Source organism: Eurytemora carolleeae, unplaced genomic scaffold (assembly GCF_000591075.1).
Source record: "Eurytemora carolleeae unplaced genomic scaffold, Eaff_2.0 scaffold554, whole genome shotgun sequence".
In the NCBI taxonomy this organism is placed as follows: domain Eukaryota; kingdom Metazoa; phylum Arthropoda; class Copepoda; order Calanoida; family Temoridae; genus Eurytemora; species Eurytemora carolleeae.
This window is the reverse complement of record NW_019396483.1, coordinates 108642-131733: the sequence shown is the minus strand read 5'-3', so window position 1 is coordinate 131733 and position 23092 is coordinate 108642. Positions and strand designations below refer to the sequence as shown.

At 31.9% G+C, this 23092-nt stretch overlaps 2 protein-coding genes across 2 annotated transcripts in view; one reads left to right on the top strand and one right to left on the bottom strand.

The window, feature by feature from the left end:
* Nucleotides 1–8608, top strand: part of LOC111704113 (uncharacterized) — a 36664-nt gene extending 28056 nt beyond the window's left edge. The window contains exons 36-47 of the mRNA XM_023476249.1: nucleotides 710–819; nucleotides 1638–1697; nucleotides 2325–2394; nucleotides 3314–3413; nucleotides 3625–3721; nucleotides 4275–4320; nucleotides 5083–5150; nucleotides 5749–5784; nucleotides 6516–6568; nucleotides 6788–6832; nucleotides 7863–7957; nucleotides 8372–8608. Coding sequence (XP_023332017.1) covers nucleotides 710–819; nucleotides 1638–1697; nucleotides 2325–2394; nucleotides 3314–3413; nucleotides 3625–3721; nucleotides 4275–4320; nucleotides 5083–5150; nucleotides 5749–5784; nucleotides 6516–6568; nucleotides 6788–6832; nucleotides 7863–7957; nucleotides 8372–8509 — 918 coding nt within the window. The 3' untranslated portion in view covers nucleotides 8510–8608. The remainder of the gene's footprint in view (nucleotides 1–709; nucleotides 820–1637; nucleotides 1698–2324; nucleotides 2395–3313; nucleotides 3414–3624; nucleotides 3722–4274; nucleotides 4321–5082; nucleotides 5151–5748; nucleotides 5785–6515; nucleotides 6569–6787; nucleotides 6833–7862; nucleotides 7958–8371) is intronic.
* Nucleotides 8609–9995: 1387 nt separating this feature from the next.
* On the bottom strand, nucleotides 9996–22384 carry LOC111704103 (transmembrane protein 8B). The gene is made up of 9 exons (XM_023476238.1): nucleotides 22333–22384; nucleotides 18727–18813; nucleotides 16432–16478; nucleotides 15299–15366; nucleotides 14228–14295; nucleotides 13855–13974; nucleotides 12291–12364; nucleotides 11467–11540; nucleotides 9996–11021 (listed from the first exon to the last, which is right to left on the bottom strand). The coding sequence occupies exons 2-9, from the start codon at nucleotides 18779–18781 to the stop codon at nucleotides 10982–10984; spliced, it is 546 nt and encodes a 181-aa protein (XP_023332006.1). The 5' UTR covers nucleotides 18782–18813; nucleotides 22333–22384; the 3' UTR covers nucleotides 9996–10981.
* Nucleotides 22385–23092: the final 708 nt, after the last annotated feature.

Below are 23092 nucleotides of genomic sequence, written 5' to 3'. Positions count from 1 at the left end.
TATTATTATATTTCCAGGATGACTGGGACTGGTTTAATCTATTATTATTATTATATTATTATTATTATTATTATTATATTTCCAGGATGACTGGACTGGTTTAATCTATTATTGTTATTATTACTATATTTCCAGGACGACTGGGCCGGGTTTAATTTATTATTATTATTACTATATTACTAGGATGACTGGGCCGGGTTTAATCTATTATTAATATTATTATTTTCCAGTACGACTGGGCCAGGTTTAATCTATTATTAATATTATTATATTTCAAGGATGACTGGGCCGGGTTTAATCTATAATTAATATTATTATATTTCAAGGATGACTGGGCCTGGTTAAATCTATTATTATTATTATTATATTTCCAGGACGACTGGGCCGGGTTTAATCTATTATTATTATTATTATATTTCCAGGACGACTGGGACTGGTTTAATCTATTATTAATATTATTATATTTCCAGGACGACTGGGCCTGGTTTAATCTATTATTATTATTATATTTCCAGGACGACTGGCCCTGGTTTACTTACTTGTTACTTGTAGGTTGATCTGCAGAGGGCCTCTTGGTCCATAGCGCAGATATCTGTTTTGTCCTCGCGGAACAGTGTTAGCATCAGTCCATACATCTCGAAAATCGGCTTCCTAAACACTGATCCTGATTGCAATTATTAATCTATTATTAATATTATTATATTTCCAGGACGACTGGGCCTGGTTTTTTGGTGATATGAGTGAATATGTTCCAATCTTTGTTCAGAATTCTGAAAATATTCTTCAGTTTTCTTCTCCTAGTTGTGTTGAAGATAGTAGGTAATAAAGTGATAGAAAGATGATTCTTACGATAGTGACGAGTCAAATCAATATAATATACAGCAATTGCACAAACCAATTTTACTTAATACTACGCTTTTAGGGCGCTGCGCGGCCATCCTCTATTTTAACTTTTAATATCCTATATTTTAACTTTTAATATCTTTATACAGTATAAAACAACAACAACAAAAAGTTCGCGCATTTTTTAAATTTAACATAAATCAAAAGCTTTTGGATACATCTGTTTGTAATTATGAGCATCCTTAACCCTCCCCATGGTTATGCGAGGTACCACTGTTGAGTCAAATAACCTCAACCCTGAACTTTTAATCTGGTAACGAACAAAACTTTTCAAAGTTTTTGAGTCATAATGAAAACCTTTAAACAGTTTTTTGTAATTTTTAAGCCAGTTCTGGACCAATCTTAGATTTGCAGGTTTGACATAGTCCTAAACAGACCTCGCAATATTAATTTCATAATCATCGGTCATAAGTTAGCCTGTGAGGGAGAAAAATGTCAAGTATTTGTTTTGTTTTTTAACACCCATTAAGATATAAACATCTAGTATCCATATATTTATTAGAATTAACGGAACATGAAATTTACACCTATTTATTGCATCGTTATCGTTCCCTCTCTAGACACCGAGGTAGCTTGGTTTGTCGAGCAGCTGGATCTTGTTAACTGACATTCTGTATGGTCCAATTTCTTAAACATGCTACCATAGGTAGTATCTATCTATCTGGCAGAGCGTAACCATATTGTGACTATGGTTCTACCTGACTAAGAAATTGGGCATATATGCTTGTTTACAGGTTGAGTGCGGCTGCTTGTTTGACAGCATTGGCACCCTGTATGAAGCATCGCAGCATTAGGTTAGTTTTTCATTTATATTTCGAACACATTTTAAAGAAAAAATATCTGAATTGGAAATATTGCGGTGCAATTTAAATCGTGACCAGATGCTTGAAATTTGCTGTTGAAGTTATTGAATTTACTGGAGAACTTTAAGTCCTAAAAAACCACTACTAGTAGGTCAGGAAATCTGAGGAAATTTTTTTTTCGACCAATAAGATTGCCAAACTATGTTACTTAAGAGTTAGTTGAATCAGCCGTACTTAGTTCAACTATTTCTCACAGATTAATTTAGAGAGTTAGATTTCACTACATTTTGTAAGGAAGCTCAAGTTAGACAGGATTGTTAAATGCTCTTGTTTTTACTATCACTGTATTGCACATTGAGCTAGCCAAAGAAACAGAAGGCAAAGGTTTCGTACCTTTGCACTGGAATTCTGAAATACAAATCAGCTTTTTCTCCGGCCACAGTTATCTTTAAAAAGTAAGAATGATACCAATTAACATCTAATAGGCTGTTTAGTTTACCATGAAATTACCCAAATAAGTGAACGGTCCCTTTAAAATTACAAAAATTTAAGATTTTCGTAAAAAATTTTAAATTCCCCCAAAAAATTGTAAATAATGTGTAATGATAACACTTCTAGAGGAAGTATGACACCAATTCTTCAATATGGATTTATGAATCTCATTCATGCTGCCCTAACTCTGCTACAGGTAACAGTTTTTTGTCTTAAATTTAATTCTAATCTGAATTTTTTAAGTTTTTGTTACATTTCTAAGAAAAATTTTTTTTCTCTCTTTCCTGCTGTTCTAACTTCTAGGTAACTTTGAAGTTTTTTACTTTTTCTAATTGTCTGGGAAAACATCTTTCTTTATTTTCTTTTTCCTGCTTTTTCTTTTTTTATTTCTCTTCCCTGTTTCTATTTTTTGTTCTCTGTGGGGGGGGGGGGGTGGAATAACTTACACCTCTCGATGGAAAATCAAGAGAGCTATTAAATGATTCATTCAAAAGACCTTTTGTTGAAAAAATTGCTGAATTAAAATTAATTATTTCTCAATTATCCTGCTTCAGGATACCGTTGCAGGGGTATACAGAAATAAATCTAGGGGGGGGGGCTAATTTTTTTTGCCCCCCCCCTTTGGAGCTCTATGAGATTGGGGGCAAAATTTGAATTGTAAATTCAAAACATTTGGCTTCTTGGATACTGTAAAGAAATTCCAAGTACCTTGTTTGTACTACTTTATATCTCCTTCAAACAAAACTAGGAGAAAAAAACAGCAAACTTATTTTTTTATGTTTTTCACTCTTCAGTTTCAGATTTTAAAAGTATGATAACTCTGAGTTTTACAGGTCTAGAGGGGGAACTGCCCCCTTGCCCCCCCCCCCCGGCCTGTATACGCTCTTTTCAGCCGTTGTGAATCAGACATTAAATAGAGGATCACTTAAAATCACAAGCACAGTCCTATTAATTACTGTTTGTGATGCATTCTCGATTCATATTTATTTATAAAAGATTGTTTTAAAGTGCAGGATGATGACGTGGATTCATATTTATTTATAAAAGATTGTTTTAAACTGCAGGATGAGGACGTGGATTTATATTTATTTATAAAAGATTGTTTTAAACTGCAGGATGAGGACGTGGAAGTAAGGAATGCCGCAACAAATTTTGCTGCTCAGATAAAACGTTCCCAATTGATATCACAACACGAAGAAATTAACACGTCATTAGGAAAAACAAAACGCATTATTTTCTAAATCATCGTATTCTATTTTTATCTTATTTCCTTTACAAATCATAATATCAGGATATATCTAAAACACAATGATTAGTTTTCATACGATTCAGATGAATTACTGTAAGCTTTTAAAGTAAAGTCAATTTGTTTAAATTTTTATTTTTGTATTTTTCTACGACATTGGTAAATGCGAGTGTTAAAAAGGAATTGAAAATGTGATCTATTATGGATTGAGAGAATTGACCGAGATTATTGAAATATTTTCTCCGATTAACAAGCTTGTTAACATTTCTCGACTCAGGAAAAAATATCAAGCAATATATGCAACTAGCTGAAGCGCCCGGCGTTGCCCGTGGAATTAAAAAAAAACTAAAAAACTACCTTTCGAATTTTGAAAGAGTTTTTTTTTGCATTTTTCATCCCTCGGGTACCTATAGGTTCCCTCAAAAAAGTTCAACCAATTTGCTCCAGCTATAAGATATAAATAATAAATATCCTATTTATATATATATATATAAATATATTAACGAAATTAAAGATTTAGGAGCAAGAAATAATGAAATTACAAATTTCTTTTAGCCATCAAACCACACAATTATGGTTTAATGAAATGGTTTAATGGTTGTTAGGGTAAATAATTGATTTTAAAGAGAAATGTAGTTTTGGGTAAATGGTATTGAACGAAGGTTCAATTGACCGAGTTCCAATTTTTCAATTGTCTCCTAAATCTTCAAGAATCGCATAGACTTTAGGCCACAGGGGCGGGGTGGTGGTGGGGGTGGTAAATTTTAAAAAAAGTTACTCATGTTCGATTTTCTGCATTCTTCATCTTGATATTTTGAATAATTGTCTAGTTATAACCCGGAGGATTACAAGTTCACGACTCATGTTCTATTTAAGGTATCAGAGCTGAGCTGAAAACTTAAGAATGGTGGATATCGAGATCAATGCTTGATCTTGTCTTATTTATCTCAAGATTAATCTAATCTTCAGCTTGTTTTCTGGAAATTGTGTAAAATTCAACCAATAGAGTGGCGCATACAAAATCTCAAGCAGCCAATTAGAAGCCGAGAAATTTTTAAATTTAGCCCGCGAAATCAATGAGCGAACTCTCATTAGAGCAATCCAAAAAGAGAAGATTAAGTAGGGGATTAAAGGTATCCAATTCTAAAGTTTTCAGCTCTGGACACCTTTTAATGAACAGATTTACGTCAGCTCTTTCAAATCTCCAGAAGATAACTTAGCAATATTAGTTGATTGTTGACGGTTACTGTGTTAATCTTCAACCTTGATTACCACTTAAATGATGAAAGACTAATAATTTAAATGACAACCTAGCAACAAGAAAATTAAGGAATGAAAGACAGGGATTTTTTTGTGTTGAATACTTGTTGGATATTCCAAATCGCTTGATCCCAATATCCATTGGGGGCACTTCTAATTTAACAATCAATGCTTAATCATTTCATTTTAATTATTCCTTCAGGGTACAAATATCGAATGAATATAAAATTAATCTGCAGATCAACAAAATATTGAGATCAAGCATTGATCATAAAACAAGAGTTCTCAGCTCAGGACACTTAAGAGATAATCAATCAATTACAAAATTGATGAAAAGGAGGACGGCCATTATACCACTGTATTCTTTTCATATTCTAGAAAGGAGATGGAATTAACGTTTACTCGGAACCAGTTCTTCTATTGAAAACTACATACACTTGTATCAGGGATAAAAAAAAAACATTGTTTATTCATTTCTTATTTATTCATTAATTTTTTATTTCGTTTTTTCTAAATTGTTAACATGATTACTGAAAATAATCCTATAATATAATACAATACGTTAAAACATTTTAAGAACCAGCTGAAGTTTATGTCACTCTTCGTGGAATTTAAACAAAATTAGCTTATGTTAGCCGTTACAATTTCCAGTCAATTCGATCCAACCCCGTTTAGCCATCTATTGCTAGCAATATATATTATATATGAGCGAAGAGCTTTATATATTAGTAAAATTATTATAGTAATAATTAATTCATTACAGTGGGACCCCTAGAATTGTGGAAAAAGTTGACGATTGTTGACCTCATTTATGATTACAAACCAATGAACATGAAACAGAGCATACAGTGTACACAGACTTATTTAACATAAATGATTTTCAAGTCATAAGAAAGACAATTTGCTTTATTCAACATCAAATACACTAGATTTTACTCCACAGTGTTATGGGTCTCACTGTACTGTGTACAATGTACATGAATTCAAACCGATTTTAATAAATTTATAAAAATGGCAGTGACTATCCAAATGTTTTTTTTACAGAAAACATATCGATGAGACTGGAGACTTAAATATCAGGTAGTTCTAATGTTCCACTGGTATTTTTTGTTGTTTTGTTTTGTATTAAATGAAGATCAAAAACATCAATTATTTTAAACTAATGCGCTATTTTTTTCCCTGCGGAATTGAATTTAACTGTTTCCCAGACGAGAAAGTTGAAAGGAAAAAAGCAGAAATGGATTTTTCTTGCTCATTGAGCCAAATTATTTTATTGTTTATTATTATTTTAGGCCAGGTACTTGTTTACAAGTTCGTTCCATTTTTATATGGGATCTTGTATGGAGACTGCAGACATGGTTTTAACAAAACCTTACCAGTCATTTAAAATAAAGAGCATGTTAGATACTCTCTGCTACCCTACTGAATTATGTCCTTGTTTTTTATCTGAAAATTGATAATTTTGCATTGTGATTATTTCCTATTAAAGGGATTGTGCAGAAGAAAATTAACACAATTTATTACCTTAAAAGAGAAAAACGAAAATATCATTCACGTCAAACTAGAGATTGGTGCGTGTAAACTTATCGAAACCTGCTTGTATTCAGCTGCAAATATAAGTGTGAGCTGTGTCTGAACTCAACACAGCGCTTACTTGAATTTGCTGAATACAAGCGGGTTTTGATAAGTTTAAAGGTCTTAAGGGTACAGTTGTAAATTGGGCATTGTCCTCTTTGCATTGAGAGTCACTTGAAACTACGTTTACTGTCCTTTTAAAATAAATGAACACTCCATTCAATCCTTTTTTATAGATTGACGATTTCTGAGATCGTTAGTGTAGCAGAACCCTTCATTCAAGCTCTAGGTATATTTCATAAAAATTTCAGATCTTATTTGAAGTAAGACAGTCCTTTAAGTTTTGATTTGATTTGATTTGATTTGCTTTGCTTTGATTCGATTCGATTTAAGCAACTTTTACTGACCTTTCGAGGTGTTTAGTCTAATTTTATTTCTTGACAAAATATCAAGGTAAAATATTGTTGCTTTTAAATGATTTAAATATCTAACTTCTCATTTTTCGCAGAATCTGAGGAACTGACTGTTTATCCCGGATACTTCACTACTCCTGGTTAGTTCTCCATCTATTTAATTATCAATTATTTATTATTCGTCCATATATTTATTTATTGATCATATTACATTATTAATCCATAATTCATCAATTATCAAAAACTCATTATTTATGTATTTATTTATTATTGATTAATTTATTTATTTATTGATCAATTTATTTATTGTTTGGCAATTTTTTTAATAATTATCATATCGGTTATTTATTATTTAGCAATTTATTTATTGTTCATCAATTTTCAGAATGATAATCCAGATATAAACTTATTATTTATGTATTTATTTATTACAAGGCTTTTAGGGCGCTTCGTGCCCATCTTCTTTTTCAACTTTTAATTGTGGCTTTTATTTTTTTCGACAATTTATTTATTAAATATCAATTATTTATTAAATGTACGGATTGAACGGATATTTTTTAAAACCCTAAAATTGCTTGGATTGTACGGATTTTTTTCAAATTGTACGGATTGTACGGATTTGAAAATATTATTTATATGTCCTTATTACGTAACTAGAACTACCACCAATGACAGTGCAATTTACTTGTCACAATATAGACGGAGACACGTGACTACGATACTGCACTGCCATTTGATGGGAGTTCTGGTGATGTAATAATATTATCAATTATATCTATTAAAAATGCAAAATAAAAATCATGAAATTATAACAGGAGCAATACGAGTTTCTCAGGCTTCTCTCGGATATCGTCGTTTTCAAATTGGTTGCGTAATTGTTGAATATGGTCTGTTAAATACTACGAATCCTATACAAAATCTTATTTATATACGCTTTGGTATAATTTTGACACAGTTTTATATCAATTTCTCTAGACAGGAACATCATTTAAATGTCTTATATATATATATATGTATCGTTCAACTCCTGAGTTGTCAGGTTTCAGCCTATACCCCCTTTCATTTTCCTTTCCAGTTCCTTTAATAAGTGTAATAGCTTTGGGATAATATTACTCAAAAGGCGTTTCCGCAAAAATATCACCATTTTTCAACCGTTCATTGTATTTTTAGGATTTGAGGGGTTGCTGACATTGTACATTCTTCTTCGTAGTTCTTTTATTCCAGGATTCTTGAAACACAGTGCAGAGACAGATTCAGATTTTGAGGTTTAACATTTTTTTCATCCAAAAGTATTGATTGTTGCGCTCAGTTTCTATAAATAAAGTTTTTGGCTTTTTAGAAAGAATTCACAAAAACTGCAGTATGACCAATAAACTGAATGCATTTGATGATGTCAGAAAAAAATAGTGTCAACAGTAACTTGAAAATAAAATAAAATAAAATTAATTGTTTCAGCGTCAAATATCAAATGTCAAATGTCATTGTTAAATGTCAAATGTTATTGTTAAATGTCAAATGTCATTTTTAAATGTCAATTGTCATTGTTAAATGTCAAATGTCATTGTTAAATGTCATTGTTAAATGTCATTATTAAATGTTAAATGTCATTGTTAAATGTCAAATGTCAAATGTTAAATGTCAAATGTCAAATGTCAAATTTCAAATGTAAATGTGCCTAGAATGAGGAAGAGGAGAAGGAGAATAAAAAGGAGAAGGAGAATATAAAGGAGAAGGAGAAGGAGAAGGAGAAGGAGGATCTGGTTCAGGATCTGCTGAAAAGAATCGAAGTTTTTCTTCCTAAAAGTTTCCTAGAATAAGTTGAAAAGTTTGACTTTCATAGAGATTGTAAATTATTATTTGATTGTGTTCAGATTTTTTAATCAAAATTTGTAAAATATACTTTTTTTAAGAACAAATCATCTTGTTAAATAACCCTTATTGTTCTACTATATACAGTAATCATATGTTTAGTTATTTATTAATTACTAGGATATTAACAGTGCTCTTCGCGCTCGTTTTTTATAGTCTAAGCTTTTTTTGGTGGATTTATCTCTGAACCTTCCCTACATTTTGAAATGTTAACAATAAAATTGTCGCAGACTATCCTATTTTCATTTACAAATTTCTTTTTAACTTTTTAAAAATTATTTTGAGTGAATCAATTTTTTATTTCTGACCAGCCATAGATCATACAACCAATGCAACAACCAAACAGATTATTATCCTTTTTTCATTTTCCTTGAAAATAAGGATTTAAAGTTTTCTCTAATTCCCGGCCATGTTTATTAGGACACACAGTATAAGACTTCTCTCAGCCAATATTACCAACAACTTAAGTCTTTTCTTACATTTATCAGAGATCAATAAATTACCATATCTGAACCCGATGGATCAGGCTTTTGTTAACATTTTCCAACGTGGCGAAATTCTGCCCTGCATTTCCATCAAACAACAGTTATGACATGCATGCATTGTATGGAATCGTATTTTACTAATTCAATTGAACAAAACATACATGGATTACTCACTTTAGAGAAGACATGTACAAGGCTCATTTTTTTACATTACGATTCCCTAGATCTTAAAACATGCTTCTCTCTATTCTAAATCAACTGATATACTACTGAAAGGCCTCTAGAGACTGTAGAGACTGTAGAGAAGACATGAACAGGACATTAACTCTTTTGATTTCTGAGTTATTAATTTTCTTCTTATAAACACTTTATATACTTCAAACCAAAAGTAAACGTTCTAATGTTCAAGTTACCAACCCGTTAAAGGTTTTATCAACAAGGGTACTATTTAAACATTTATTTGGGTTACAACGAGGGAAATATCAGCTTTATTTCAACTTAAAAGTGATGAATTCTGTTAATTGTGTTCATTGTCTTTTCACTAGTCACTTTTATGGACAAATTGAATATTTCAAGATAGAAAAACTAAAGGGGTTTTCTTGTTTTGTTCTTAAATAACTATTTTATCCAGTACAAAAGACAATGTAATGAATCGTCAACAGGTTAAAAAAAATACTGGATTTCTGGAGAAGACGACATTAGTTACGATCTATGCCTATCCGGTGGATCCGCATTTGAACTACTGCCGTTTGAACTATGGTACGTTTGAACTATTGTTCGTTTGAACTATTGTTTATTTGAACTACTGACATGACGTCATATCCTGTAGTTTAAATCAACGCATTTCTTGCTCATTTGAACTATTTTTCTACCCAATTCAGTTTTAATTTTTTTTTTTATAATCTCCATAAAACGTTATATTCATGACAATTAATTAGATAAATTTTCGCCTTTAACATGTGCTGTATGAAACGCATATATATAATGGCAGAGTACAGGGTGTCCAATGTATATTGGCAGGGTGCAGGGTGTCCCAATATATAATGGCATGAGATGATCTACACATCGACTTTGCAATCTTTTATGTCTATCAAATGAAAAACGTTGCAAACAAACTAACACACTTTATACGAGCGAAGGAAGGCAGGCGGCCATAAGCCACAACATGTTTCCTTCCACGCCGCATATTAGCTATTTTGCTTCCAGCCACAACCGTTTCGGTCATCCATGCAACAACATTTGTGTCTTCCGGCAAATTAAAACGTAATAATTGCCGAAATGTTGCGATATAGGAGACCGAACAGTTGTTGCTTATGGCTGTGGAAAGATAAGAAAGCTACATAATATGTGGCATGGATGGGGAAAATTATGTGGCTTTTGGCCGCTTGCTTTCCCCCGCTCTATTTACACACTTTGCCATTAGAAAGCTATTAAACAAGATCTCTTGATTTTCATAATAAGTGAGACACCCTGGGAAAAAGACATTTAAAAACAAAAAAATTACATGGTTTACAATAATGCCATGGTTTTAACATGTTTTAATTTTAACAAAGAGTTTGCGCATACAGAGTGTCCCACTTTACATGACATTTTCAAGACGCGACTGAGTAAAACATTGATTATTCTGCTTTGAGCGGTATTTTACAAGTTTTTTTCCCAAGAGCTACATACTTTGTCACTTTTAAATTTTCATGTTTGATGGGACACCCTGTAGTTACATTTACAAATACATCATTTATACATTTTATTGTGTTTGTACATTATATGTACATTAATACTGAATTCTAAAAATTTGTGAAGTATTAACGTTAGTGTAATATTTTAAATTTAAATCACTTTTTTACTTTTAATTGATAATCAAGACCAATTAATTAACTTGATTGATTTATCAGATAATTCATAATTATCATAAAATTATTAATAATAATCAGTTAATTACAACTGATGCTGAGAAGCACTATCATCAGGGACCATTCTAAAATAATTAATAAATTAATTAAACGATATAAATAGATATATGATTAAGTTTAAATTAAAGTTTAAGTAATATCTGATTTACGTTGTTACTACTGATATGCCTTATAACAACTTATTAACCTTGTAACAACTGATTTACCTTGCAACAACTGATTTACCTTGCAACAGCTGATTTACCTTGTAACAGCTGATTTACCTATTAACAGCTTATTTACCTTTTAACATCTGATTGAACGTGTTACAGCTGATTTACCTTGTTACAGCTGATTTACCTTGTTACAGCTGATTTACTTTGTAACAACTGATTTACCTATTAACAGCTTATTTACCTTTTAACATCTGATTTAACGTGTTACAGCTGATTTACCTTGTTACAGCTGATTTACCTTGTTACAGCTGATTTACCTTGTTACAGCTGATTTACTTTGTAACAACTGATTTACCTTGTAACAGCTGCCATATCGTCTACACTGCTTTGATTACTGTCGGTCAGATGTTTGAAGCTTACTTCTGGTACCTGAAATTATACACTCTGAAATTATACACTCTGAAATTATACAATCTGAAATTATACACTCTGAAATAATCTCTAAAATACGTATTTAAGAGTGTTGTATTTAAGAGTGTTGTATTTAAAGAGTGTTGTATTTAAGAGTGTTGTATTCTTTTCAAAATAGATTTTTAAATTAAAAGAAGTTTCAGAGCATAGATGAATTATAATACAGATAGAACACTAGATGTAGTCTTTTAAAGATTTCGGGGTTTTTCGTACACTGCAATAACCATGAGGCTGAGGCCCAAAGGAGTTACACGCAGGCCGCGTTGAATTACAAGACAGAGAGAGAGCCTGTTTTATGCGGCATGCGCTTAACTCCTTTGAGCTTCTACCTTAGTATTATTGTGAACGAAAAACCTCTAAATCTTGAAAAGACGACATCTAGTGTTCTATCTGTATTGTTATTAATATATGTTTTAAATAAGTTTTTATCTCAGATTGATTGATTCTTGAAAATGTTCACATTGATCCAGGCTGCTGTAAAAAGTTCCATCTAAAGGCTGGATCAACTTTAAAGTGTGCCGCCGCAAGTCTTTGATTTTACCTCACTACATTACTTACACATTTTTGTAGTCCTAGAAGTGTATATTATGTAACATGTAGTTTCAGATTTTAAAATGTAACTGACAAGATTCTGTGTGATTATTACGTGAGAGCTTGCAACATTTGGATCACAAAGAAAAAGAAAAATGGCGATTTTATAATTTGAACCTGGAACTGATTTAACTGGTTTCTTGAAGCTGTTGTGGCTCCAGATGTTGATGTTGGAGCTGGCTTGCTAGGTTCTAAATAACAATATATCTATGAAGTGATTGCTATTTGTTCATCTGTTTCAAATTGCCCGCACCCCGATTTTAGTGATTATTAATTAATGACACACTAAGTTGTCAATCTAAAGAGATTTCAGTGATCCTTAATCCTTTTTTCATCCATTGAATATGGATTTGCTTTTTTGTTGTGCTTTCAGTTTAAAATTTTCAAATATGTAATGTCTGTTACGCCATTTTTGACGTTTATTGAATGAGAGATCAAAATAAGACAGAATATTCCAATTCAGTGTGAATATTCCGATACAGATATATGATGAACTTCCTTGTAATTGGGGTTTCGTGCCATCAGTGTTAAATATACAGGGTTACCCACAAAGGATGAGACTTCAGGAACGTCTAGGCGTAATTTCATAAATTACTGCAACTTGAAACCTTCTTTCCTCATTGCCATAAATAATAAATAAGCCATTTAAAGACTATCTTTAATGTAGAAGACTTAATTTAACCCTGCAGGAATATTTGAAAAGTTTCAGGTCGTCTTTACAGTCTGATTCTTTGTGAATAACCCTGTAGCTAGTGTCCTCCCTCTGCAGTATAACAATTTAATTATCAATGTTTCTATTTTTTACAAAAGGTAAATTTTGAATAAAGGGAAAACTGCAATACAATTTTAAATAATTCAATTAAATACAATTTTTTCAAAGAATTATAAAAAAGCTTTGCTTAAAAATCAACGGAATTAAAATATCAATTCAATCCAATAAATATACATATAGAAATCAAATATACATATTTTGACAAATAAACGCAGCAAATTATATCAAAAATCAAGACGACATTCAAGTCGTCCTGCATACTGTCATGTTTCGTGGGACACCCTGTATATTTAGAAATATATTTAAAAGACTTTACATTTTAATTCGTGAACAAAACTTTTAATCAAATATATTCTACTTTGAAATTGATTTTAATAAAATATGACGGCCATTTAATATTTTTTGTCATTCTCTTAAACAACTTAACAATAATTGAAGAAGACATTTTAATCTATTCACCAACTGTCATGTTTCGTGGGACACCCTGTACGTTTGTTGATTCACCTTGAGAACTAAGCGAAGATATAATTGTTGTCTTTTTTCTTCAAATTAAACAAATAAAGTCGAAAATTCGCATATTTAAAATAAAAGAAATCTTAAAATATTGAAATTGGAAACACAATTTCTTAAATTTCAAGAAAGGATTAAGTAGACCGACCTTGGTAAATCCCAGGATATAATATATTTTGATATTATTTTAAGCATTTTTTTTATATATTATCAGGATTATTTGTTTAATCTTAAACTTTTAAAATTTATTTTAAGTATTTTCGCATTCTTCATTGTGTTGGCAAAATTACATAATATCATATTTCTTTCCTCTATAAAATGCAACGAAGACCAAAGACGACTTCCAAGTCGTCACTCAATTTCCATGTTTATTGGGATACTCTGTACATGGAATATTACCGTCTAAGGAGGGACCTTCAGGTAGGAGGAGCATAAGTGCCACACCCTTTGCTATATGCCAGGAGGCGTGTAGGTACTGTTGGTGGGTGTGCTCTGGAGCCAGCTGAAGACAAAGTTGACCTGAACATAAAATAGAAAATATTTGGCGGGAAATATTAAAAAGGAGACTTTAACGACACCCAAAACTCATTGAAATAACAATTTAATAATTAAGCTTTTTGTTTTGAGAATAGCTTTTAAATGATTAGCAAAATACTTTCCCGCTATTTCCGAGTTAGATATCGTTGTAAATAGTTAATCCCTTGAAATTACAATCCCTTTAAGTGTAAAAGTGTGATGAATGCCGCGTAGAATGAAGACGACTTGTTAATACCTGCAATAGTTACCAGAACTCCAGGAATACAGTATAATCCGAGATACTTCCAACCCGGGTAGAAACTTCTGAACATAAAGTCGTCGTAGTTTGTATCAGTGCACTGAAGACGACTTTCGATTTCAATTTTGATTATAAACATATAAACATGGAAACAGAGAGAAGCTGTCAATTGACAGCTTCTCTCTGTTTACTTGAAAACTTAAAAAGAAAATACGTCTTTATTGTATTGACATAAACGCTGACCATTGCATCAAAAAATATTTTGAAATATTTTGAAAACTGAGAAGCTAATTAAACAAGAAAATAATAACTTTTTAAATCAATTTATTATTAAATTAAAGAAATTATTCCAATTTTTTAGTTAAGCAATGAATGAATAAATCATTAAGCTTATCATTAAAGAGATTCACAAGTGAATAAATTATTCAACAGAACATGACACTAATTTTTCAAATAATCATGAAATCACCCTGTATTCTTGTTTTTTGGGGCACCCTGACCCTTTCTTCATTGTGACACCAGGAACACCTCTCTGTAAATTTGTTTATTGGGAGACCCTGCATCCCTCTTAATTTGGACGGTCTGTACCTCTTTTTATTGGGACACTCTGTACCCCTATGTATTGGGAGACTCTGCAGTACCCCTAGTTTTTAGGACGCCCTGTACCTCTATTTATTGGGAGACTCTGTACCCCTATTGATTTGGACGCCCTGTACCTCTATTTATTGGGAGACTCTGTACCCCTAGTTTTTAGGACGCCCTGTATTCCTATTTATTGGGAGACTCTGTACCCCTATTGATTTGGACGCCCTGTATTCCTATTTATTGGGAGACTCTGTACCCCTATTGATTTGGACGCCCTGTATTCCTATTTATTGGGAGACTCTGTACCCCTATTTATTTGGATGCTCTGTACCCGTATTCATTGGGAGACCCTGACCCATATTTATTTGGATGCCACTTACCCCTATTTATTGGGAGACCCTAGCTGTACCCCTATTTATTTGGACGCCCTGTACTCATGTTATTGGGACACCCTGTACCCCTAATTATTGGGACACCCGGTACCTGTGGGCTGAACACCTCCATATCCAAGATATAAGAAGAACACAACAGCCAACAAGGAATGGTATCGTCTAAACACAGAGCATAAATATATAATAGAAGGAACTAAATCGTACAAACTTTGTTTCACCACAGAGTATATATTGAGAGGAACTATATCGTCTAAACATAAACTTTGTTAAACACAGAGTATATATAGAGAGGAACTATATGGTCTAAACATAAACTTTGTTAAACACAGAGTATATATTGAGAGGAACTATATCGTCTATACATAAATTTGGTTAAACACAGAGTATATATAGAGAGAGATAGAGCGATACAAATATGAGTGATTGCATGCAAAAAAGCGTAAAATTCGCGAACTACATCCTCTCTATATCAAATCTCTAATTGTTGGTTAATAAATTTATACAGAAAATACAAAAGTGAAGCAAACTGTATTATTCTAATTGTAAAGTGTAATTGTAAAGTGTAATTGTAAAGTGTAATTGTAAAGTGTAATTGTAAAGCTATTAACTGTAAAATGCAAAGCCATACAACTGCAAAATGAAAGCTTTAAAAATGTTAAGTGTAAAGCTATACAAGTTTTAAGTGTAATGCTATATAACTGTAATTGTAAAGCTATTAACTGTAAAATGCAAAGCTTTAAAAATGTAAAGTGTAAAGCTATATAAGTTTTAAGTGTAATGCTATATAACTGTAAAGTGTAAAGCTATACAACTGTAAGGTGTAAAGCTATACAAATGTAAAGTGTAAAGCTATATAAGTGTAAAGTGTTAAGCTATATAACTGTAGTGTAAAGCTATATAACTGTAAAGTGTAAAGCTATACTACTGTGAAGTGTAAAGCTATATAAGTGTAAAGTGTAAAGCTATATAACTGTAGTGTAAAGCTTTATAACTGTAAAGTGTAAAGTTATACAACTGTAAAGTGTAAAGCTATTCAACTGTAAAGTGTAAAGCTATACAACTGTAAATGATAAAATATAACACTTTACAATGTGTAATTGTAAAGAGAATTCAGAACATAGTATAAACAAAAGAATTATTTGCTAAAATCTGAGTAGAAAAATTATATATCATCTCGTTAAAGATGTAATTAAAGCGCTCATTAAGATAATAAAACCTAATGACCTGAGTTAATGAGCTTCCAGAATTGTGTTGTACAGCCAACGATATTCCTGCAAAAAAATTTGTTTACACATTTTAAAATATTCCAATTTTTTAATATTAAAATGAAATTTAAATTCTTTGTATTCAAAAGAAAGAAGTCGTTTTCTCCACACTTTTATTTTAAACTTAATAAACCACTATATATTTAATACAGTTCCTTTTATTTAAAGTTGTTGGTTCGCGTCGGTGAAACTGCAAGGCATACGTCAAATATCAAATCATTATTATTTTTACCTCTTTTACTAACGTTATTTCGATAGTCTTTTTTAATTTTAATCATAACAAATTTCCTAAAGTTTTTATTAGCAAATTCTTTAAGGTGAAACTTTCATTAATTATTATGGGAACCCAGCTTAATTTGGAAACTAAACTTACTGGATAAAAGTCAACTTACTTAAAAATAAATTTCTTAAAGTTCCCTAATCAAAGCTTGAGGCAAATCGGTCAAGTGGTAACAAGTTATGATCGAACATACCAACAAACAAACAATGATTACTACTTTTAATATATTTGAACGATCTTGAGGATCCAGCGTTCCCCAGAGTACTTTTTGTAACTCACGCCGTTTACCCGCGCTTGGTCGTAAATTTCGAGTTTAGCTATTTTTCTCTATAAAAGTCAAACCACTCATATCTGAATCTCAAATCTAAGCTAAGAACATTCCCGTGGTCCTATCGAGTTCCCCATTCAAAAATTGAGGCAAATTGGTCCAGGGGTTCCTGATTTATGATAGGACAAACAAACAAACAGACAAACAGAGATTACAACTTTAAATATATATATAAAGATTTATTCACACACAAAGATATAAATACATATATAAATGGTGTAGTTTAAATTTGTAGATTAGAGATAATGGAGCTTTGCCTGTGGTCAAAAATTTCTAGTCTTTTGTTTTGGCATTTTGTTGTTTTACATTTATCGTCAAACTTATGCGACATTACTGATACAGCTTTGTGAGTTGTGACCTCGTATAGCTATCTGGTTCTAGTTCTGGTTCTAGTTCTGGTTCTGGTTCTGGTTCTGGTTCTGGTTCTGGTTCTGGTTCTGGTTCTGGTTCTGGTTCTGGTTCTGGTTCTGGTTCTGGTTCTGGCTTTACGCACAAGAAAAAAATAGTAAACGTATCCGTTTACTTGAAATTGACAAATTCTTCTTCAGATCTTTAATGAGAGGAGTTATGATTCAAAACATATAAGATTTAAATCTCAAAACCAATTTTCTTACTGCTAACTACTAACTAGATTTTTATTATTTGTATTCAATAACCGACAAACCGACCAAATCTATCGGGTTCGATTGACCTTTCACTTTTCCAGGGCGGCGGTGTATGGGTGGTTAAAATTAAACTTTCCTAAAAATAACTTTTGAAAATCCTTAGATAAAAAAAAAGAAATCTGCGAAATGTTAAATTATGCTTTATATATTATACTAAACATAATGCTTCACGCGTCTCATGACGATCCTGAGAAGGCAAAGTTCGTTGAACTACTTTTTGTCTCTCTTGGTCACTATAGTTTCAGTGGAAGTAAATATTTCCCTTTAATGATAGCGCCGATTGAAGGATTCATAACTCTGATTGGATAATGAGATAGATAGAAAGATAGATAATACCGTCATACTATTTCTATTGGTTCAGAATAGAGAACTAACACATGACTGAACCCTGATTGGATCAGGCGCTAATGGACTAGGCATACAGGAGTGTGGTGTCTGTTTGAATGTCCGAACATAACCCATGAACCCACGGACAGATTTGCCTCAAAATTTGCTTGAGAACTTGTTAGAACCACAGGAATGTTCTTTGCTTGGTTTTGAGATTATCAGTTGAGTGAGTTCACTTTTAAAGGGAAAAATAGCTAAAATCATAATTATCATAATTTCCGACAAAGCGCTGAGAAATCACAACACAACTCAACGCCATGGGTTACGAAGCTAGTATAAAGTAGTAATCTCTGTTTGTCTCTCTGTCTCTCTGTTTGTTTGTTTGGATGTCCGATCTTAAATCATGAATCCCTTTGACCTATTTGCCTAAAATTATGATTGGGAACTAGGCAAAACCACGAAAATGTTTCTTAGAGCTTGTTGGTTTTAAAGTTCTACGTAATGTAAGTTCACTTTTATGGGAAACCTTGTTTTTTATAGGCAAAGCAGAAGTTGCAAGCTAGTAGACAAATAATATTTACAAAACTATAGATCATTCTCAAGACGTATCTTAAATGTCATGTTTCTCGGGACACCCTGTAAGAATAAACTAACCAATGGCTCCGACCATCTGAAAGAGGGATCTGATGGTGTGAGGAAGCGCCGACATTGCAAGAATGGTGACCCAGCTAGTCAGTAAACCTAAACATATACAGGTTGTCTCATTTAACATGAAAATTCAAAGACGTCCCAGTATAAAAATAAAAAAATTCAAACCATGGTTGTTTTGTAAGGTTGCTTACTCTCGATACGTTCCATGTCGTCTACTTAGTAATAGAAGCGGGTGTAGGGATTAGTGACGTCATTTCCGTTACCTAGGAGACGACATTTTCCGTACCTTTAGGAGCGAATTGAGAGTAAGCTACCCTGATAAACAACCTTGATTCAAACTTCAAACTGACAGGCCTGAATTTTAGCTTAGATATACGGGCTTTTAATTATCTAATTAATATCTAAAATCAATAATATTAATTAGATGCTAATTACAGTATGTCCAAATGCAGATTTCGGATGAATTCAATATTTAACTTTGTTGGTCAAGTAAAGTGTCTGAAAGAAATAATATTAAACTTGATTTATAATTTAAAGAATTTGAGCCGTGGCTTAAATTTAAGCGGGGGCTCAAAAATGGTTGGTTTCACTTAAAATTGTATTAAATTTTTCAAGATTTAAACTCAATTGAAACCGGTTTTTGGGGATTTGAGGCGCGGCATAAATTCATTAAATTCGGACATTGGTCTGTTTAAATTCTCATGTTGTTTTAATAAATGAGCATTGCATATTATAATTCATTAACATATAACTTTTATTTCTTTAACTTTGCCACAGTGAGAACCAGAAAACTGGAATATTAAGACGACATTTAAGCAAAAGTTTTTCATGATCTGAGAGTTACTTTTGAAAACATTTATATCTGTTTCGAGGATTTTTGATGATGAGGACGACATTTTCATATTTTCCAGGAATGTTCGAAAATCCTGCGCCAGCGAAAATTATTTTTTTTTTAAATCAAAAATATTATGAAATATTAGCTATATGCGAATGCGTCGAAAAATAATCGATGACTACTGTTTGTAATATCTGAATGATTTGTTTGGAGTTAAATTGATTTGTTAACGATCAGAGTTGAATGTTGCATCTTTCCGAATTTGTATGGACGCTGCGTTCTTCTGTGTGAGTCGCTTTTAACAATTTTCTTCTTATAGACGCAACAGATAGAAGTAAGATTAGTAGCGATCTAAAGCGCTTTTTATCGCATTAAGCCTATATATACCCCCTTTCATTTTTCGCGAACACTCCCTTTAAATGTATCTTATGTTGTTACAAAGCAAGTAGTTTTACTAGCAATTTATGTAATCACTTATTAACTTAAATGGGCCTGTTTAAACTGCACAACCTGTGTCTCATGCTTAATGGACTTTTTAAAGTCATAACTTAAGTCTAAAAGTCGTCTTCCTATTCCAGAGTTTTATGATTATCACTGTAATTGAAATTATTCTGGAAACTGGATCAGGAAAATATTTGATGTTCTTTATAAAAGAGAGAGGGAGAAGAATTTACTAATTGTTGGAAATTGTTTCACTAATGGAATTCCTCCACATTTTTACTACTTTAGTGTGACAACTGGGGGGGGGGGGGGGGGGCGGCTATATAGCCCCTTGTCCCTCCTTTTCGTCAAAAATGTAATATTTTTTTGTGCAATGATTTTTTTATGTTTTGCGGACAAACTTTGTTGTTAACATAATTTTAAAACGCTTTTTTACAAAGCAGCATCTATTTTTAAATACTTTGAGATTAGGGATTTTTTTCAAAATATCAACTATTTTTAGAATTCAAGATTTTTTAATATTAAAATTTAGAAACTCTACAGTTAAACCCTAAATAAGCCATACATCGAAAGAATTCATTAAATGTCGTATTCTTCACTTTCTGATGATGGAATGTTTCAGATATTTAGTTTTCAATTAAATAATTATATGGAACTCTAATTAAAACTAATATCCGTAAAACTGTAGTGTACACTAGCTTGTAATCATCGATAAAAAATCAAACATTTCAATATCAATATTTATTTTCTGTGACTTTTAGAAAGTAATTATTTATTAATATTTCTGAAATATAACAGCTTGCAAACCAAGTGATCAATCAAAGGTTTAAAGGTATACTGTTTTAAATCGGACATGCAAGGGCCAATTATAATTACGCTTACACTCCCTTTAATGGGATTATAATCTGTTCTGGCGTTTTTGAGCTAAAGACAGTCAAATCGAAATTCTTTTCTAAGTGTTAAGAAACTTATCTAACCTTCCACCATCATTTTTAAAAAGCTATTTTATTTCGAATTTGCTAGAAGTTGTGAGGCTGTGAAGGTTTCTACCCGAGGAAAATAAAGTTTAAATTATTTACTTCTCTCCTCAGTAGAGACGGGCATCATTATTTTATTAGTTTTCAAACATTTAAAGGCTTGTTCAATTTTTAGAGGCTCCGATATTCGAATATTTTGAAAGGTGTTGGCCGTTGGGTACTTTCCCTAAGGCTTTTTCCAAAGAGGCAACTTCCCATGAGGCAACTTCCCAAGGGTAATTTTCCAAGTGGCAACTTCACAAGGGTAATTTTCCAAGTGGCAACTTCCAAAGTATGACGTAGCCGCAGCGCTCGCACCCCCACCCCAGTACAGCCTGCGGCGCCTGAGAAGGCATATCCTAACCTTTGGGAAGTTTCTGCTTAGAAAATTGCACGTTTTGTAAGTTCCCAAATAGAAAATTTTCATTTAAGGGGAATCGCCCTTGGGAAATTACCGAACACCTTTCGAAATTGTATACTCTTTTATTGCATTTTGAAAAAAATACTTAGTGTAATAATAAACAAAAAATTAAAATATTTTTTTTAAAAACATTTTTTCAATTGAGTTAATCTCTTTTGTCAGAGTTTTTGTTTTCTAGTATATGTTTATGTATAGTATGTGAATAAAATCCTATAATGATAGATGGAAAACTCAAATTCTTACATGAAAAATAAAACTGGAATATTTTAAAACGATTTCTATCTCTATTCTTCTCCCCTATACCGAGTCCTGAAGACCAGTAGAAAAGTTTAAACTATAAAAACATTTTCTAAAAATGATTGATTGATCAGTTTAATTACTTGATTAACTGATTGATTTATTAGTTTAATTACTTGATTAACTGATTGAATGCAAAATCAACTTCTCGAAATTAATCAGCTGACTTAACAAATGTATTTTTACATGGTCATATAATTCCCGATTCACAAAGGTACCCAGATATTTACTAGCGTATTCTTGCAGAGACATAAAAAGAAAATGACAGAATTGATCACTTTTCATGAAACCGAAAATATCTCCACAAATAAAGGTTTAAAGGGACCGAAATATCGAATATAAAAAGATGTGTAGTTTAGAAATCCTACTGTCCCTTTAAAAAGATAAATTATTAACTACAATTCGCATCATACAGTGGTATCCGAAAAAATTAATGATTATCGTCTTCTGTATCTGGTTTTACGATGAAAAGTTTAAACAATTCCATTTTACTAAAAACGTCAGCGACAATTATCAATTAATACTGTACTGTACTGTACTGTACTGCACTGTACTGTGCTGTACTGTACTCTACTGTACTGTACTATGCGATATTTTACCTGTATAGATATCACAGAACCGTAGTACACTGTAGTTCAGTATGCAAACTAGAAATATTAATAATTTGATTTATTTAAAAAATAATATCAATAATTATTTTATTAAGCACACATATATTGTTCTCAATCTTTAAAGTACGATTGTGATTTAAATATTTCCATGGCCAGGAAACACTGCAACTGTGCAGTGTACTAAGACCCTTTTCTCTTGAAAAAGAAATTATAAGATTATCTGAGGAACTGTAAACGTAATTTATAAAATGGTATTTGCGATTCTCAGCGATAATTTCTGATAAAGAATATCTGATTTTCAACGGTTTTATCTGATCAAGAATATCTAATTCTCAACGGTTTTATCAGATCAAGAGTGTCTGATTATCAACGGTTTTGTCTGATCAAGAATATCTAATTCTTAACGGTTTTATCAGATCAAGAATGTCTGATTATCAACGGTTTTGTCTGATCAAGAATTTCTGATTCTCAACAGTTTTGTCTGATCAATAATGATCAAACAAAACTGAGATCAGAAGATCAGACTTCACCATTTCTCTTTTTGAATATATAAAAAAAATGGGGCATCACGATATCTTAATACAGAACAAAATGGAGAAACTTCAGAAAATTTACTTTTCAAAACTAGAAAAACGAAGATGTCTTCCACAGTTCGGATGATATTAAGGTTTAAAGGGTGCAGTTGTGAATCAGGTATTTAATCTAGCGTACATTACCACCCCCTCATTCTCAAGACGTATCTTAAATG